The 20,105-nt window shown below is 50.8% G+C and overlaps 1 protein-coding gene and 1 long non-coding RNA gene across 3 annotated transcripts in view; one reads left to right on the top strand and one right to left on the bottom strand.

The window, feature by feature from the left end:
* Positions 1–12,718: 12,718 nt before the first annotated feature.
* LOC121079693 lies at positions 12,719–17,658 on the bottom strand. The gene is made up of 2 exons (XR_005825137.1): positions 16,721–17,658; positions 12,719–13,990 (listed from the first exon to the last, which is right to left on the bottom strand). It is a non-coding gene; the product is annotated as an uncharacterized LOC121079693 (long non-coding RNA).
* Positions 17,659–17,901: 243 nt separating this feature from the next.
* The window catches only part of MORC2 (MORC family CW-type zinc finger 2), a 51,436-nt gene continuing 49,232 nt past the window's right edge, over positions 17,902–20,105 (top strand). The window contains exon 1 of one of the 2 annotated variants that reach the window (XM_040577287.1): positions 17,902–18,160. In XM_040577287.1, coding sequence (XP_040433221.1) covers positions 18,093–18,160 — 68 coding nt within the window. In that variant the 5' untranslated portion in view covers positions 17,902–18,092. Of the gene's footprint in view, positions 18,161–18,332 lie in introns of those variants that run through there. The other variant, XM_040577288.1, reaches the window with a different exon arrangement.

Genomic DNA, 20,105 nt, shown 5'->3' with positions numbered 1-20,105 from the left:
CATTTGATGGTGGGGATCTCCAGCTGGCCTGGCACCCCAGAGCTCTGTGCTTCCTGAACCCTGGAGCTCCCTGGCAGATCCCGCTGCCTGGCTCTGAGCAGCATTGGGTCCTGCTGGGGCACAACCATCCCTTCCCTTGCAACTGCCCTACAGCAGTTCTCCTGCACATGGGGTGTACGAGGGGCCCTGTTGGTGGAGTTGGGCTGGTGGGATCAGTACTGGTTTGTTCCCCAGCACCTCTGCAGCAGCAGCACTGGCTACAGCTGCATGGTTGGTTGTATTGCTGTTGCAAGGGGAAGCCTGCAGGTAGGACTTCAGTCCTGCACACAGCACCCAGATGCAGAAGCATGCTGAGCTATACTGATAAAGCAGCCTTTGGCATGTAAGTCTCAGCATATGCAGAGGACTCCTCTTGCACTTCCTGTCCATCGGTTGTTACTGTACAGTGGCATTTAAAAAGAGACTGCTTTCCTGTACCCCTCAGCTCCTTGTTCTCTGCTTTGCTGGGCAGCTTCTGCCAGCTTGACATCTGGAAAGAGCAGGAACAACTCCAGTCTGATCCAATTAGTCTTTTCACCCCAGTTCTCATTAGATATGTACCAAATATTGCTGTAATCCCATCCCTGCCTCTGTTCCTGCAAGTCTACGCCTCTCCAAATTTCATTTATCCAAGGTAATGACCCTGCTGCATTCTTACAAGCCCAGTGCCAATGGGCAGCACAGCTCTGCTCTGCACAGCACCCCCCAGGCTCCCCATGGCAGTAAGCTCAGGGAACTCCTGCGTGTGCATCCAGCTGAACACAGCCTTGTAGAAGAAGACCTTGTTATTCATGTAAAAGTGAGGCAAGGAGAGATTTACAAACCTCTGGGTGAGTGCAAGGAATTTGGCAGCAGAACTGGCTCTGGGGAGCACAGGAAAGGCTGAGGCTGCTACTGAGCGCATCAGCACTAGACACGTGAGGGCATGATCTCACCTGTGCACAGAAGTCCCAGGGCAGGTGCCAGGTACTGGCATGGGCAGATTGCCCAGCAGATGGGACAAAACCCTGTCATGGAGGGCAGGCACACAGGGGCTGGTCGCTGGGGGTTCTCCCAGGCAGGGGACAAGCACAGCAGGGGAGGAGGTTCAGGAGTCCTTTGGATCCCTTTTGCAGCTGTAGATGATGAAATGTTAAATAACAGCAATGTAATTATATTGTGCCGGTGTGCATCTGTGACTCTTCTGGCTCTGCCTGGGTCTGGAGACGCCTGCCTGACTCAAGGGCAGGATGATGGAGGCCAGGTGTCAGTGCCACTGTGTAGGCACCCTGTTGCAGCATCAGGGAAGGAGAATTCAGTCTCTTTCTAGCCCTCGGCCCTTCCCCTGGGTGTTGCAGCAGAGGAGAGGGGTACAGGAGCAGGCATTGGTCCTGATATTCTGCCAGCACTGTCCTGCCAGCATGGACCTGCAGGGCTTTCAGGGCTGCTGGTGCCCTGAGCATACCCACAGGCGGGACCCCATAGCAGGTTGATGAGGAGGACACAGCCCAAGCTCCTAACCCCCTGGCAGGGCATGACAGAGGTGATCTCCTCTTCCCCTCTGGAAGCAGATCCCACCCTTCCCTTCTGCTGTGGCCAGTGCTCCCGTACCACCACCTTGGCTCAGATGGAACTGCTGGCAGCAGGGAGAGGAGGGTGCTGAGACCCCTCTGTCCTCCCTCCTTCAGAGACACATGATGACTGGAGCTTGCAGAGACCCGTCCCTCCTCCTCTGGGAACACCTGACATCCACAGACTGTGTGTCACTCCACATGCAATTTTTCATAGTAGAGCCCAGATTTCAGAGCCAATGTCACAAATCTCCTGGACCTGGCTGGCCCCATCTCACAGACAAAGCCACATCTCACAGGCAAAGAGGGGGAGGACCTGCTACCCCAGTGGGATGCTGGGCCAGGCACCCCCCATTCCCTGCCCCCATGCTGCCAAAAGCCACTGCGTGTGCTCAGGGATGAGGAGGAGAAGGACAGCTCTTGGCTTTGCGGCACTGCACTGTTTGCCCACAGCAGGCACGTGTAGCCTGACGTTGTCACTCCACTGTGAGCCAACATCCAGGGCAGCTCCCACAGAGCACAGTGCTATTACAGTGACATCATGCTGGATGAGTTTCAGGATTCTCAGACCCAGCTCCCAGGGCAACCCATGCCTGAGGGCCCCCAAGGTGTCCAGGCAAGAGAGAGGCTCCTCCAGCTTCCTGTGACTGTTGAGGGGAGCACGGGGGCTGCACCCATCTTCCTAGCTGAAGGAGGGAGTTGAGCAGCTGGGCTTTGTGTCTCCCCCTCTCTCTCCTGAGGACTGAAGGGGAGAGAGCTCTCTGAGGTCTGGGAGGTCCTGGGTTGCCTTTGCCTGACATCTTATGCCTGACATGGGTTAGTCCACCCTATTTCAGGGCACCACAGGGACCTGCCTCAGCTGCCCAGGTTATTCCCTGATCATGTGCCTTGTGCAGCCCTACAAGCAGAAGTGCCGTGTGGCTCTGCAGGGCACAGAGCAGCATGTGGGGCTAGGTGCTGGTGGAAGAAGCTCTCTGCATTGGCTTTGTCACCTAAGGAAAAGCAACTCATGCATCTGTGCCAGCTAGGGGAAGTTTATCACTGAAGGGGGAGTAGATATGAGGATGTGACAAGACCTTCCCAGACAGTGGTCCCTGGGCACCACATAGCTGGAGCATGAGTTAGTGTGGAGATTGTCATGGGCTCTGTGGAGGAATGCTTCAGGCTCTCAGCTTGCATCTCCTCTGGCTCACAGCACCTTGGGAAGCGTGTCACGTCCCTCCAGGGCCATACTGGGGCAGTGTCTGCTCCACTTGTCCCTTCCCTGATACTCCCCTTGGGCAAGGAGCTGGAGCTGCTGATGTGCAGCTTTCAATCCCCCACCACCACCCCTGCCCCGATCCCAGCCTGTCAGCATGTGCCCAGGCATATCCCTGTCTATATATCTATATCGATATCAATGTCAATACAGATATAGATATCCCTGTCCTGCACTATCCCTGTCACCCAGCACTCCAGGCTGAGAGGGCTGCTGCAGGGTGGAGAGCAGCCTGGTGGGGGGTTGCTCCCAGTTGCATTACCCTCCAGCTCCCCCAAGGGTGCTGCTGTGCACCCTTCCTGGGCTCTCTGTAAGGCACAAGCAACAGCCAGCTCCTAAGGGAACCAAAATTCCGCTCCTGTCCCCTCGGGAAAAGAAGCTAAGCAAAGTACATCAGTACTGCGACGCTGCCACCCCTTCAGCACAAGCCCTTCAGCGGCACAGTCCCTGGACAAGACCAGCCACAGTGACCATATGCCTGACAGGACTGGTGCCATTTGCTCAGGACAGGACATTTGTACCTAAACACACGTGCCCATTTCTCAGGTGTGACTCATGTCCTGCTTAGGGCCAGAGCAGGATCATGTGTGATTAATTTCTCACATCCTGCTCTGGCACGGGCACTGTGCAGCCTCATACTAGTCCTGGGGATGCTGCATCACCAAGATGTGAAGGAACCACATGATAAGGAAGGTCACACTTCTGCCTGAGGAGGAGCAATGCTCTTACAAGCACTGAGGACTCCACTTCTCACGACCTGCTGGCAAATATGAGAACAGAAAGCATGCACCACTTCTCTTTGTGTAAAAAGTGATTTACAGCAAGCATGAATCTCCAGGGCTGAACATCTCTCGTGTCTGTCACTCTGCACACAAGAAAGCCATCAACTTCGTATGTCTCCAAGATTTGGTCTGCCTGCTCATGCTGCTCACAGAGGCGCTGGCGCTCCAGCCAAGGTGGTGCGTGCAGCAGGTGACACATGAAGCATCGCACAGGGTCCAGCGTTGCATGGAGGAGTTGTTCCGCTGAGCGAGATGCTCCTGGTGCATCTCATATCTCGCTACACTGGGCACCTGACCATGCCAGTACCATGCTGAAGGAGCAGCTGCTGATGAGTGACTGGGGCACAGCCTGCGTGGGTGCACCCTGCACCCCTCAGCAGGAGCTGCTTGCAGAGGCCAGCTCCCGCACTGCATGTGCAGGGCCGCTGGGTCAGACAGCATGCTGTCTTTGCCTGCAGCGTGTCCATCCTGGCCAGGCTTGTGTCCTGCAGCACTGAGGCATAGGGGTCCTACCTGCCACAGCCTCAGCTAGCAGGAGCTAGCAGGCTGACGGGTCAGTGAATCCACCGCCTGGATTCTCCTCTCTGCTTACTGCTGGCCACTGTCCTGCACCGAGTCCCAGAGGCTGCTGTGAAGCCTGTCCTGCTGCCCAACCCCAAGAGCAAGAGCCCAGCAAGATGATGTGGACACCTCTGCCAGGGTCTCTGCTGGGCCACCATAGAAGCCTGGAGCCTCTCCCACAGCAGCTTCCCCAGCACTGCCTGAGGGCTGCCTAGCCCTGAGACCCCGCCTGTACCCCAGGACGTAGAGAGAAGCACCACCAGCTCCTTATCAGCCCAGGGCCAGGCTGCAGTGCCACACAGCACCTAGCAATTCAGGGTGTGGCTGCAGGCAGGAGGCTGGCAAGAGCACTGCGTCTGCTGGGAGAAGAGGGAGATGGGATGTGGGGGCAGGAGCAGGGCTGGCATCTGCCCAGGACACAGCTCAGCCTATTGCCTGGCAGTGGGCTGGGGAGCGTGATGGACTGAGCATGGTCAGAGCTTTGGTCTGTCACTTCCAAGGGGTCATAACACTCCCACAGCACAGCGGCACTGACCACAGTGTCTCATCCTGCTGTGCTTTGCACCCAGAGCTGCTCAGGGAGCCCACAGCTCTGCCAGGTCTGCAGTCACCTTCTCAGTCCTACAGCACTACATATGGAGGGCTGGGATGAGTTCTGTGTGCGACTCGGTGCATGAGTGGGCCCGCAGGCAGCCACCACGATGGAGACCTGAGCAGAGGTGCTGCTCCACAGCTGTCAGCCAGGAAACTCTTAATCCTGCTTGTTTTAAAGCTGGTAAATGGCTGCGTGGGGCTTGCAGGCAGAATCGCACGCAGGGCTGTGTCCTAGCTCCTGGCCATCTCAAAAGCCACACCTGGAGCTGGAGAGGTCTGTCTGGCAGACCAGAGGGAGGTCATGCACGTGCTGTAGTTCCAGCTCAGCTCCAGGAACTTGCACAAGGCCCTGGCCATGTGTGAGAGGGAGGGAGGCTGCTCCAGCCTTTCCACAGGCAGGACATTCCTAAGAGGTGACCAGTCCTTCCCCAGCACTGCCACCGCACCACCCCCCCTCAAATTTCTTTGTCACACTGACTGAACATAGCTATTTTTTCCCTTTTTGGGACACCTCTAAAGCCCATAAATTACAATGCTGAGATCTGCTGTAGCCAAGAAAGGAAGGGTTTGGAATAAGGACAAGGGGTACAGGGAAGCTACCAATCCTGGTAATTTAATAACCAGGTTTTAGACACTCTCAAACATGATGGTCCTTCCTAAGAGCTTCCCAGAAGATCTTCCTGCTCAGAGCAGCCATCAACCTCTCCAAGGGCCTGGCCTTTCAAACAGAGCTTTTTGGACATCAGGATGTTAAGGGAGAGACAAGGAATCCATTTTTCAAACTGCCTTAAAAATTGGCTTCATTCAGCACTACTACTCTTCTTACAGAAATGGGTTTGGGGAAGGTCCTCAGGGTCACGAGGGCTACAGGAGAAACACAGAGTGGCACCACGGTGCCACAAGCAAAGCTGAAGAGTCCCAGAGGTGGCTAACCCCCCCCGGATACCTGACTTCCTTCTTGCAGCCTCGTGACAAGGCAGGCAGACCGCCTGGATCAGAGTGGAGGAAGCTGCATTACCGAGCCCAGGGCTACCCCAGACCCCACTCTCCACAGGGAGGGTGGCTGCATGCATTTCTCCTCCAGGGCTGGGCAGGGGGGCAAACCTGCTTCCTCTACAGTCAACGAGGCAGGCCCCATGCACCCCATTTCCCAGCAGCTGATCTCTCATGGGCCCTGGCAGCAAGAAACGGCATCACAGGCACTCATGACACACTGCTCCAAAAAGTCTGGAAGCCTGTAGTGTTGTGGACAACCTATAAGAGACTGGTTCTGGTATTCCTTAATGGGACAAATTACGCAGTGACAAAGGGCTCTTGGGTGTGCTGCACCCAGCGGTCATGTCCTGCCCCATGGCACACAGCGCACTTCTGGCTTCCCTCAATCTGCAGGCTGCCAAGGGCTAATCCACACTCCAGCCAGGGGTGTCCTGTCCTTATGGACCAACAGGCTGAACCTTCCTCTGCTGCTCCCTGGTGACAGCTCTGGTTGTTCTTATTCCCTTGTGGCTGCACTTGTCCCAGCCACAGGCCCTTCTGTCTCATTTGCCATGTGAAATATTTCAAGACCAGCCTCTTTTCTGATCACATTTTCTCTTTAAATTAACTTGATTCTCCACTGAAACAGTCACAGGGAAACTTGGGTGAAACATTTCATAGAATCATAGAATCATACAATATCCCGAGTTGGAAGGGACCCATAAGGATCATCAAGTTCAACTCCTGGCACCGCACAGGTCTGCCCAGAAATTCAGACCGTGTGACTAAGTGCACAGTCCAAACGCTCCTTAAATTCAGACAGGCTTGGTGCAGTGACTGCTTCCCCGGGGAGCCTGTTCCAGTGGGTGACCACCCTCTCGGGAAGAACCTCTTCCTGATGTGTAGCCTAAACTTCCCCTGCCTCGGCTTGACACCGTTCCCGCGGGTCCTATCACTGGTGATAACGGAGAATAGGTCACCTGCCCCTCCACTCCCCCTCGCGAGGAAGCTGTAGACTGCGATGAGGTCTCCCCTCAGCCTCCTCTTCTCCAGGCTGAACAGGCCCAGTGACCTCAGCCGCTCCTCATACGTCTTCCCCTCTAGGCCCTTCACCATCTTCGTTGCCCTCCTCTGGACACTCCCCAACAGTTTCACATCCTTCTTGTACTGTGGTGCCCAGAACTGCACATAGTACTCGAGGTGAGGCCGCACAGCACAGAGTAGAGCGGGACAGTCGCTTCCCTCGACCGACTAGCGATTTCTGAGTTTGCACCTTCTCTTCTGGGCCACTTCTCCCTAGGAGCATCCTCCCCTCTCCTGCAGCTTGAGCAGTGTCCCCTAGCATTTGCAGGCTCACTGTAAGAAGACAGTTCTTGGCAACACAGTACCTTCTGTGTGCAAAACATCAAATGTTTTTCTAGTTGTAATAAATCTCACTGGTTACTGTTCTTTTCCGTTATTTTTGTAGTTGCTCACAGACTTTTCTCTGATGCAGAGCTGGCTTGACTACTAACATCCTTCTGCTTCCCTCTTGCTTTGCACAAGCTCAAATATGAAAGCTGGAGGTTGGAAACCGTCTGTGCAGGAGCAGTAGTCTTATGCCAGGGTTGGCTTCGTTTCTTCTTGTCTGGTCTAGACAGCTTATATAAGAAAGAACCAAACAGCTGCCTGGTTAGGAGTCCTTCCTGCCCAGCTGTGACTCTGCCAAGTCTTGCACTGGACTCTTAATCCTTGTTGGTATGTCTAGTCTGCTGCAGGCAGGCTGAGCTATATTGCATTTGAATGTCCTGTCTACACACAAAAAGATTGCTAGCACTCTGTTTTCCATTGCATATGTTGTCTCAAATTCCCTTTGTAGATGGGAGATAAATTTATCTACAGCAAAGCTGGTATGAATAGGTCCTTGTCACACAGCAAATGTATGCAGTGCTCCAGCCAGCACCTCAGGCAGCTCTGCTGGCTCCCTGGTCCCTGTGAGGTACTTTTCTACCCTTTCTTTGTCCAGAGGTCGTTCTTGTAAGTCACTTCAGTCACTGAATTGGGTCATCTGTGGCTTCCACCTGCATGGGTGTCACAAGACAGCACTGTACTCCTTGTGACTCAGTTACTGCTCTGACCACTGCACCCCACTCTGAATGGAAATCCTACGTGTCAGTGACGGCTGAGCTCCTGCTCTGCTTACTTGGGCTGCAAACAGCTCAAACTCCATGCAAGCACCTGAGGTCTCTACTGCCACTATGCTGAACGTGGCTGTGGGCAGCTGCCAGTGTCCCTGCGGCACTGCAGCTGGCTGTGTGCCCTCCGGCTGCGCTGGAGCCTCAGATGCTGGCTGCAGAGGGTATCTGTGGCCCTGAGCCTGGCAGTGCAGCGGGGCTTAGACACCATCCTGGCCAGACCCTGCCTGCAGTCCTTCCTTCCCACTCTTCTGCATCTCAGCGGCTCTTCACTCTCTTTCCCAGCACTCGGGATAAAGGCTGTGCCCAGACGGGTCCAGTTCTCTGCTCTTTTTCAACATACCGTGGGGATGGGAGAGAGCAGCTGCTTCCAGTTAATGTAGCTCTGCCATCTCTCTTGCTTTCCACCTCTGCCACCATCCCACCACGCTACAGAAAAACAGTGTTGAGAGCCTCTGCGAGGGGAAAGGATGCAATAGGCTGAAATAAACCTTGTTTGAAGAAGTTGCTGGTGGTGACTTTGAAGTAATTTTATTTTTTTTTCTTCCATCCAAAGTGGAAGGAGTGAAAAGGGTTTCTTAGGCCACTGGGCAAAGGAGCACTGAGTTCCTCTCTGCAGGAACACCAGCACAAGATGACTCACAGCACCCTCCAAAGCTGAAAGACTTCTCCACATCCTTCTGGTTCTACTTGTGAAAGCCACTGGAAATTTTAGAGTTTTCACAGTTCTGAATGCTGCAGCTTGATCTCTCTTGATGAGTTTTCCTATCTTGACATCCCCACAGACAGCCCCTGAACATCAGCCATGCTACATTTCACAAAAACATGGACATTTCTCACAGTCTGTTCCCACATTTGCATACCCCTTGTGCCGTGTTGAGTCTCTCAGGGAAGCTGTTCTGCCAGCCACCCAAAACGTGCCTCATTCCTGTCCCACTCTAGACACTGTGGTGCAGGACACAGAAACCACCTGTCAGAAAATGAAGCTGTTTCTGATCCACTTACAGTGTTTACTTTTCATTCTCACACATGTACATTCCTTTGCCATTCTGCAAATCAACAAGTTGTTGTTACAAGCTTCCTTCTCTTAATCTCCTATCTGTTAAAATGTTTCCTGGACCCAGGTACAGATGGTAAACTGAGCCTAGCAGAATGATGGATGACAGCAGTGTTCACTGAGAATATATAATGGATCAAAGCCTCCAGCTGACTTTACAAAACAAACAAACAAAAACTTACAATTTTTAAGATACTCACACCATGGATTTTTCTACCTGCCCCACATAAATACAGTGGATACTTCCAGACCAGCTGCTTAGGAGACAGCAGCACTGAACAAGTAGTGCCCTACTTTGGGTCCTGCTGGAAGCAAAAAATGTAGGCAGCAAGTCCCACCAACTACCACATACAATTAAGGACACCATCTGCCCAGGTCCCCTTAACAACCACACACCATGCCTAGCCTGGTCTCCCTCTGAAGGACATACCCTCTTGATGGCAGCATGGTCGTCCAGCTGACACTAAACTCATTAGCTACACCTCAATAGCAAACTGGGGTGGTGGACTTTCAGCTGAGCATGCTTCTCTGTGCTGGGCAGAGGTTACATCAACATGCTGTGCACCACTGCTCCCAACCCTGAGTCATCCGACCTCCAGTTCCTGCATCTTTCTTCTTCTCATTTCAGGGAAATGCTTGTTGAAAAGATGCCCAGCTCCTGTCTCCCAGTTGTTGGCACTCCGAAGGCAAGCCACCCAGGCTGCTGCCTGCTCGCTCCTATAGCTGCAGCCCTGTAGCCTGATCACAGCTCTGCCACAGGCTTGGGAGAAGTGAGAGTAGAGCCAGCTCCTCATGCTCCAAGGGGAGTCCTGCAAGGGTGGGACCCTGAGCATCCTCAGCACTGGCCTGCACTGCCTGGTGGGTCTCTGGACCGTGAAATCAGCACACAGAGAAGCCCTGAGTATAGGGTAGGACATTGATCCACAGGAGGAACCATCCAGCATGCTAGCAACTCTTCAAGTGCTAAAAAAACAGTGACACCAGAGAGAAGGCAAGTCCCTCCACCAACTTTGTTAAGGAGGAGCTCGTAGGGACAAGCCCAAGACATGCCGCACACTCCACACTGCCTGCTCCCCAGCACCCCTTGTGTTGCACGAGTGGCCTCTCTTGCACGGCTCCTGTTCCTGACAAGTGTCCCCCCTTCTCTGCACAGCCATTGCAGGTGTTACAGGGATGTCTGTCTTTCCCGCTCAATTTTCCTAGCCTGTTCCCACACGCAAATTTTCTCAGCGGAAAAGACTGTCAGATGAAAAGCTATTTTTGAAGATTAACCAAGGATAAATCCTTTTTTCTCCCCCTTGCTATTACAGTGCTTGGATTAAGACTTCATTCACATGTAAACAGACTGTAGCATGGGGAAAAGCCCTTGTCATGCACAGAGCTTGAACTGTATAATCAGCAAAGAACAAAATCTTTGCAAGCAGGGGAAGGAAGTACTGTTTTAGAGCAAAATATTTATATTTTGTGGAATATTGGCCAATTACAGTATTTTTCTTCAAATAAAACATTTATAAGATCACTGAAATAAATATTTAAGAATGCAATATACCAAAGTCCTGAGTCATTCCTGATGCAAAAATTTTCTCCCATTTTTCAGGCAGCTTTCCCATGTAGGGTTTGGAGTTGGGATGACTGCTGGTGGCACGGAGATGCACTGAGAGGTGTAGTGGCACGCATCTGGGAATGGTGGTGCTCCTCCTGGCAAGGCATACCTCCACATTTGAGCCAAATACCTGCATGTGCTGCAGAGACACAGTTCCATAAACCTGGAAGACTGGTTATCGTATTGTCCATGTGCAGACAAGCAACGGGGATCTGACCAGCCCTGTGTCAGTTGTGTAGTGCAGCCCGCATATCGACACCACAATAAGGTGGTTGCATGTATTTGACCATAGCTTCTCCTGGCTCTTGGCTACACCACTGACTCTGCTCCAGTGCAGATAGGAGCCCTGGGCATCCTCGTGGGCCTATGGCAGCACCACTAACTACAGCTCCAATGGTCATGAATGTGTAGAGAGTGAGAAAAGGCCTCTTCCCCTTACCTGATCCCCCTAGCCCTTAATTAGTAATTAGCCCTTAATTAGTAATAGCTTTGCTGAATGATCCCTAAGCCAGCACCCACCCTCACTCTCCACCCAGGGGAGGTCTGACACTACCTCTCACACTTCTGTCTGGTTGTTGCTCCCTCCATCATCTTAGCTCCAGGTCAGGGCTGGCCCCACATTAGGCTCTCCACTTTCTGCAGTTCCTGGTGGTTTCTTTCACTGCTATCCCTCCAGTTAATCTCAGCCCAGGGCTGTCTGCCTGCCCACAACGTCACACTTGTCATTAACACTATGTTTCAACTGCTGACATGCCTGCTGCAGCATCTGAGTTAACTTTCAGTTCAGATCAGAGACATCGTCTTTTCATTGGCTTTTCACATACCCACTGCCCCCTCATGACTGTAGGAAACACGTCACTACCGTGCTCCTTGTGAGCCCATGGATATTTTGCTCTTCCCAGTCAGGTCAGGTTAGGTGGAGATATGACAGAGAAATCATTTGGGAGAGGCACACAGGCAAAGCTGCCTTTACAGAGCAAAGGCAGGATTTTTGAAATATTTAGGCTCATGTCAGAAAAGAACATGTACTATCTCAATCATTAGCTCAGACTAAAGACAGACAGACTCCAAGAAGAACAAGAGCTCAGGACGTACTGAACAAGCATGGCAACATCTCCACACAGCCTCCAGATTAGACACTGATGGGATTACAGGACTACTGAGGACTGGTCAAGTTGTCACATGAGATGATCACACTATGCTGGTGCAACCTCTACTGAGCTGCTTCCTTTTAATTAAAATAACTATGTCTGGATGGCAGATCTGAGTGACAAGAACAAATAACTTCATGGTGAAGTTGCTGAAAAAAATGCCACACCACACAGCTTCCATTTTCTTTTGTCTCTTGAGAACCTCCAGCTTCCCCAACAGTCCCTGCTCAGGTTAGGGAGTGTCTTTGGAGGTGTGCACTGACAGCAGGACTGTCTGCTTTTCACTACAAGTCTGTTAGCTGCTACAGTGCTTTTGCTTCATATACCATCTCTTGCCAACGTGCTTGTAATTGTCACATTGATCAGCTTCCTGCAGCCGCGTCATGCAGTTGTACAGCAGGCAAGATGCTATGCATCTGTGTAGCTCCTCTCATCCTCTGCCACCAAAGCAGACGGGCCTGTTTTCTTTGATGTCAACTTCACATGATGCAGAAAGGCATTTTAGAGTTCTGGGGTACTGTATCTGCCTGCATCTAAAGTTAAGGTAGATGAATGCCTTTGGAGACGATAAAAGACGTTTAACACACGGTAGTATTCATAGGACAGAGGAGCAGTTCTCTATTGACAGTCACTGAGAGATGTTTTTATAGGAAGAGCCTATGGAGCCTTCCTCCCTCGCTAGAATTTCCCAGCTGTGTTCTCTTCCAGATGTGATCATTTGGCTGTTCAGCTTTTCATTTGTATCACAGCCCCATCCACCTGGTTGATACTTCTAAGAGACACCTACACCTGAGATTTCCCTAAGCTACAAGATCACCAGTAGTTTTGTGATCACTACAAGATCATGGTTTCAGTTGCTTGCAAGTTTGCCAAACTGAAATAATTTGAGCTGCGCTCATGTTAGACAAGTCCATTGGAATGGTTTAAGAAAACGCTGAACTGAACAGATAACACAGTCCACACTTTTCAAATAATGAGATAGAAAAAAATATTTATTCACGAACAAAATAAATTCTGCTCATTAGTCATGTTGTTAAGAAGCCTGCAAGCCTTCTCATCTTGGTAGAGGCCACTAAAATGTCATGCAATCAGTTTAGAAGGAAAGAAGCCTTCAGGCTTGGATCCTTCCCATAATTCCTGGGGGAAACCATGCAACTTGGCCAAACTGTACATCTCTGATCAGTTCATGCCATTCATAACCCTTCCAAGTTTGTCAGCTAAATTCTTTTAAGACTCCACTACTGTTCCACATCTACTAGCTTCTTGTGGGCTCTTCTGTACATCATTCTCAAAAAGGCACAGAACATTTTCTGTTTTAAGCCCAAAGTGGTGAAGAAGTGGTATACTGACATTTTGTAATTTTTTTTTCTCGTCTGTTAATTTCTTCCTTTGCTTAGTTCATTAGGGAAAGATAGACTCAGGATGGGGGAATCCTGACTGGTGCAGAAGGAGGATCCTCAACATCCAGACATTCTGCTGACAATTTCCTGGTTCTTCCTTCAGGATGTCTCCTTGTTCTCATCTATTCCTTCCCTTTCCAGTCTTCTGCAAGCTAATTTACAAAGTCACTTCTGACAGCCAGTGTCTTATTGAGAATAGTATCTAGATTGAAATAATTAATTTAAATCCATGGTGTGACTTTCCCATGAGACAGGCAAGCACGAGGTTGACATTTGGCACTATGGAAAAGGATGTTGGACTTTCAGGTCAGCGCCTCCCATACACGTTTAGGTAGATGCATCTGAACATTTTGGTCTGCATGTCTTGTAAGGACTGACTCGCTGACTGCTCATTAAATGACTGTTCCAGAAAGTAGAAAGCCAGGAGCTATGTCTCCCCACAAATGAGAAAAAGAGTCATCCATGAAGAGAGGTCTCAATCCATGTCTACTTTGAATTAGTCAGCCAATTGTTCTGCTACTTGACTCGAACAACAGAGAGACAGGACGAATGTTATTATGAATACAAGAAGTGTGTCTACTCCAGATCCCATAAGGCAGAACTCCTTGCTAAGAAAAAAAAACACTAGAGGTAAGACACTTGCTTTTATCTAAATTCCTGACTTCATGGCTTGTGTTCTTGCATTGTCTTAGGTTGATCCTGAGATTCAACTCATGTCCAGGAAAAGTCAGAACGGTTTGAATAATGTAGCTCCTCTCTTTGAGTGAAACAATCATGTTCCATTTAACGAAGAATATCTCATCCTGTTTTGAGAGTAGCATATTTCATGGCAGGGAGAATTTCCATCTGTAACAGAAGGTAATCAGGGTGAATCATGGAGCAGAGCCAGTGTGCCTCACAACACAAAAGAACAAAAAGCTGCGAGTCCACAAGATGTTTCACAGCCCATTAAGGTAAGATACTTTGAAATTCCTTCTATAAATTCAGGGCAATAGAAAAGGGATCCATGCAAGTTAGGTTATTGGGTCCTGTAATGGCAGAAGAAGTGCACTGAAAGTGAACACTCAGTGCAAAAACAACATGGATGAGAACTTCAGCAGCTTTTGTCACAATGTATACAGAAGACTTTGCACACAGAGACAGTGTTAGATGCTATTTTTTCTTTCCAGAGAAAGGAAAGATAAAGGAAGGACCGGTAAGTCACTGAGGATCACTGGTGAGGTTCCCAGGTTTATTTTCCAGTACAATCACTGCAGGTACTACTCCAACAGGGAAAAACACATTTATTTAGTGCAAAAGTTTATGTTTCTTTGTGTCCATATGCACAGAATAAAGCCATTAACTAGCTTTGGAAACTTCAAATAAGTGTGGAAAAGATACTTTGTTGCACTCATGACACTTGTCTGGTGCAGGCCATAGTGCTCACCACTATAGCAACTCACTCCTGGGGTACTGGCTTGTAAGTCAAGTTTCTCAAAAACTAGAGAAGACAAAGAATAACTGTTGATTCAAGGCCTATGCAGGTATTACAAGCAGTTACCTCCACTTTTCAGGACAGGGGCCACACAACTGACCTGTTGTTGAACATAGCCAAGTACCTCTGGCTATGACCCAGACTAGCGGGAAGAGGCTTTGCAAATCCTACACCAGGCTACGGAACAAACACTATGCAGGACTCCATGGGAACTCTCACTGAACCCAGGAACACAAATTTTGACCAGCGTGGATTCAAAAGACTAGTTTTCCAAGGGGATTTGGGGATTACTTCAGAGTAGGAAAGCTGTACAGACTGAGATGTCCAAATTCAGCTCTGTGTGAGAAACTCAAATACAGGTTAAAGAAGAGCAGGACAGTTTGCCTCAAGCCCCAGCCTGCACTGGCTGGCTGAACCACCATTCTGCAGGTCATTTATCAGGATAGTCGTGTGCATCATAGCAAGCTGTTGCTTTCTACTGCAACTGAATAGCCCCTCAAAAGTGAGGGGGTGTATGACTTTGTCACATCTGAGGAAAATAAAGTGATGGAAGATGCCAGATTCGTTCTGCCTATTGGTGTAAGATGTCTGCAGACACACCCATGTGCTGAACAGGAACTCAAGAAAATGGTGCTGATGGCAGATGGAAAAAAAAGGAAAACTGTTTGTCAAAACTAATGTAACAGAGAGACCTAGAACTACTAAAAGTTTGGAGAGGCAGTTGCTGAGATAAAAGTCACGCCCAGAAAAGGATATAAGTGAATTTGCAATGGGAAGACTTCCATTTCACAAGCAAAGGAACTGAACAGTTTGCAGCAGTGGCGCACAGGCAAAAAGAGTGCATCATCTCTCCATTCACTGACAGAAAGGCTGCCCATCAAAGAATAGCTACGTTGTGGCCAAATCAGAGCTGTGGTGCAACCCAGTGTTGTTTTGCCAAAGGTAATTTCATTCTTCCTTGGATGTCTGGCAGCTCAGAGGGCTAGCAAACAACAATATAATCCTTTATAGACTTTGGCAAGAGAAGCCGAAGAGTAGAAGACAGAAACATATCTGAAATCTACTTCAGAGCAGCTACAGAAAAAGTAAAAATGAATTTTTGATTTCTTTTTTGTCGGAGAAAATGAAAATGACTTGGAAGTCAACACCACCAATTGGTGGGATGGAAAAGAGTAATTTCCTGCCGAGGATTGACGAAATAAAATGGAACTGCAATGTGCTGGTCTTCTCCCATGGGCCAGGTGGAAAGGACTGGCATCCAACCCAGTCCTGGGATTCCACAGCAGCATCAATTAAGGCATCCAACTGCGCTGTTGCAGACTGACACAACACTCTCTTGAAGCTGCTAAGCTCTCTGTTGTCAGGAAAGGAATGTTGTTCTTCCCCAAACGTAAGATGATAAGACTGCCACAAAGTTCCTGTTAGGAAAAGAGGGGATATCCTGAGTACCAAAGAGGGCAAGGCTGACAGGACACACAAGTTTTAGATTCATGCTCCTTAGTGACATGTATTTGGATATCTACTTTGCCCTTATGTTGATTGGGTTTGCATTGCTTTTGACTATCTGCTTCTCATATTGAGTGCGTTATGATGCAATGAAAGCTGAGTACGACAGATAGTGCTACAATCTTTAGAAGACCCAAGCAGATACTTCCTGTCATAAACTTACGGACACCTAAACACTGTTATTGCCAATAATTTTCCTAATGCATTCATGTGGCTCTGATGTTCTGCCACGCACAGCTTTTCAAATAGAAGGCCTAAAAGAATCACTGCACATATGTATGCAGTCATCAAAAAGTCACTATACACATGCATACAGAGCGCAATCCGCCTCAGCGGTAATAACAGGACTCGTGGACTTGAAGGAGTATTTAGATTTGAACTGATTGAGTTGAGGATGAACAGAACTAAATCCTATGCTGGGAAGCAAAGTTCTCAAGTAAAAGCTGCAGAATCGTCAGCTCTGGACTGGAGATGTGTCAGGGGACACATTGCACACAAACACACAGACCAGAAGGTGTTGCAAACAAAATGGGAGACAAGCAACTCAAACATTTTAGCCATTCATCTTTTAAGCTTAATAGATAATTAGATCTAACTTTTCAGTGTCTTGCTCCAATGCAGTTTGCTCCACCCCAGTTTCTGTAGACTGAATTCCTTCAAGTTTTGGACCTTTGGATTGTCCAGATTCCTATTATCCAAGACACAGATGCAGACATCCCATTTCAAAGTTCATTTCAGAAGAATTCGATATGTTTTTCCATTGGGCAACCCAAGTATTCAGCAATGTAATTCAGGCCTTCAGGATTCTTGTTTTCTGCCTGTGATTTAGAGAGGAACAACATGTCCGTAGGACACAAGGAAGGCAGCACAACTTTGCTCTGTCGCTTTAGGTTTCAAGACGAACCAAAGGCACAGGAATGCAACAAGAACACTCATGAGTTTACATACCCTCTCTATTAAGGTATTTTAAGAAGCACGGAGAAATTTAGCTGCTTCTCCTTCATGTCTTTCCAGAGCTTTCAGCAGCAGCGAGAGCAGCCACCGGCAGGAAAACCAAGTCGCGGTGTCAGTCTAAGCACCGGCCGTGCAGGAAGCCGGAAGCCGGCGGTCTCCAGGCCCGGTTTCGGCTGTGGTGTGGCTCCGTCCCGCCGCGCGGCTCTGCCGGGGGCCCCGCTGCCCCCCGCCGCCGCGCCCGTGACACCGGGGGAGGCTCCTCCTGCTGCGTGCCGGTGCCCTCGCCCATACGCCCGAGGCTGGCGGCCGCAGCGCCTTCCCCGGGGACGACAGAGGCGCCGAGGCCGGCCCCGCCGCCGTCGTTCGCCCACCGTCCCGGCGGGGTTGCCGCGAGCCGCGGGTCCCGGCACCGGGCAGCCGCCGAAGCGCGCCCGCCCTTCAGGCAGGCCGCAGCGGCTGCTGCCGATCCCCGCGAGGCGCTCCCTGCTCCCGGCGCGAGGCGGCGGAAGCGCTCGGCCAGAGGCCGGGCCGGCAGCCGGGCCGCCACGGGAACACGGCCGGGGCCGGGGCCGGGGCCGGGGCCGGGGCCGGGGCCGCACACGCCCGCCCCCGCGCCGCCCGCCCCGCGCCCGCGCCTCTCACTGGCCGATGCCGCCCGTCACGCGGCCGTGAGGAAGCCGCGGCGGCCCGCGCCATGGCTCCTTCGTCACGCGCCGCGGCCTGCCCAAAGGGCGGGGAGCGCGCCGGCCCCGCCCCGCGGGGGGGTGGCTGCGGGCGGCGGCGGCGGCGGCGGCGGAGGGGCGCGGTCGTGACCGCGGCGGAGACAAAGCGGGGGCGGCGGGGCGGGGAGCGGTGCCCCGGTACCGTCAGCCGGTGGCCGCGGCCCTGCGGGGTCCGTGCGCATGGCGCCGGCCTCCCGGCGAGGGCGGTGACCGGCGTGGGGGGGGTGGGGGGTGGTGGCGGGCGGGGAGGCCTCGAGGGCACGCGGAGCGCGGCCCGGGCACGGCCGCCGCCATGTCGTGTGTCAATTACAGCAGCCTGAACCGGGCGCAGCTCACCTTCGAGTACCTGCACACCAACTCGTGAGTACCGGGCTGCGCCGCCATGGGCCTCAGCTGCCGCCTCGCCGTCGCGGCGGCAGGCGCGGGGCCGCCGGCAGGGCGGCGGCGGGGCGGGCTCGCGGTGCAGCCCGTTGGAGGCCGCGCCTCAACCGCGCTGCGGCGCCCCGGGGCAGGTAAGTGCGGCTGCGGGCGGCCGAGGCCCGGAGGAGCAGAGCGCGGAGCCCGGGGCGCCTTCGTGAGCGGCTCTGCGGCTCAGTCGTCCGGACGCCCCGAAGCAGAGCTGCGTCTTTAACGTAGACGGTCTGCGGTTTTAGACGGGAACTGGACGGCGCAGGTCTCTTGAGAGGAACGCGATGGGGGGAAGGAGGGCATAGCCTCTAGGTCTGCCTTACTTTTGCATCTGCATCTGTCTCCATTTGGAGGAACCTTGTGTTTCCGTTGGCTGTCATGGCTGTCGTCTTTCCACAGCATCTCATTTCATTCATGCCTGAATGTCTTGTGGAAATACATTTCAAGCAGGATTATGAGAATCTTCAGATGGGCTTTTTGAAGTAGCTGTGACTTTTTTCACTGTAGGGTCCCCGATACAAAATCTCCCGGGAAGAGACAAAATTTCACCGACTTTAAAATTTATTGCTTCTGAATGCATATCTAGAAAATGAGAAGTGCCACTGGGAACGGGTGCTTAACATGGTTAAGCATCCACCTGAGACGTGCCTGTTGGAAAAAAAAAAACACAAAACACAACAATATTGTTGTGTCATAAACAGAAGAGCTTAAAGAAAGAGCTTGCTTTGGCCAAAGTGTCTTGGAGAAGAAACATGAACCACGTTTGGCATCTCTTCATTTTGATCAGCTGATGACCAGTGTCAGGTTGTCTTCTAATGTTTTGTGGAAGAGTTGACTCTTAATGTTACCATCAGTAGAAGAAGATATCAAGTGCCACCTCATCTCTTGCATGCATTCTTCAATGTGTGAAGGCAAGTGTAGAACGAGGGACCTCAGTGGTCTGCAGCATTTTAAGGACTACTAATGCACAAAACTGGTCGGCTTGATTTTGAAGCAGATCTGACTGTTTTTGTTGGTAATGCAAGATATGGCTACAAGAGCAACTACTCAGACAAATCTCACGTGTGCCAAGAAAGTTATCAAATTCTTTTTGCTATCAGGAAAGTAAGGGGTTCTGCACAAAAGGGTAAGATAGCAACAGCCTGATGTCACCCATGGTTCCATGTCCAGTGGTTTTGCTCTCTGGTTTGGCCTGTAGCAGTTGCACGTGAAGCAAGCAGTCTGGTGCCTGAAGATAAGACAATATTGAGTCAAGTTCCTGGTGTTGTTGCTGCCTTGTGAAATTCTCATGTCTGGTTGTGGAAGGCATATATTTGTACGTATTAGAAAGCTCTGACATTGCTCTGGTGGTGGCTTGTATTTGCCAGTAGGACAACAGGATTCTGGCTGTGCTTCATAAGAAGATAGTCTGTGCCACAGAAAAGACCGACAGTGTTGTTCCTGCCCTAAAGTAATAAAGTTATTTAGTATTGCCACTGTACTTCTTGTCCTGCATACGCTGCTGGTCTACTTGTAGTGTGCTGCATTATAAAATTAGGAGGAATTGGAGGCTAATGATCATGAATAAGCCAAAGCCAGGGCTTTTCATCCACTGTGAGCGAAGAGTCTTCTGAGATCATGGGGATCAGCGCGTAAGCCAATGCTTCCCTAAAAAGAGCAGTGGAAAAGAATGGAAATACTTTTTAAAATCAAAACCAAACAAACAGCAAATAAACAACTTCTATCTTTATCCAACAAGCCAACCAACAAAAATAACCAACCCAACATACAACAACCCAAGAACAGCATAGGGTTTTTGATAATGGAGGCTTGTCTTTCAGACTATTGTTGCTCTCTGAGGAAAACCATACCATCTCAAATTTTGCTTCAGTGTCAAAAGATGTTTCATAACATGGAG

This window comes from Cygnus olor, chromosome 17, assembly GCF_009769625.2.
Source record: "Cygnus olor isolate bCygOlo1 chromosome 17, bCygOlo1.pri.v2, whole genome shotgun sequence".
Lineage (NCBI taxonomy): Eukaryota > Metazoa > Chordata > Aves > Anseriformes > Anatidae > Cygnus > Cygnus olor.
The sequence above is the reverse complement of the archived record's forward strand: the minus strand, read 5'-3'. Positions and strand labels throughout refer to the sequence as shown.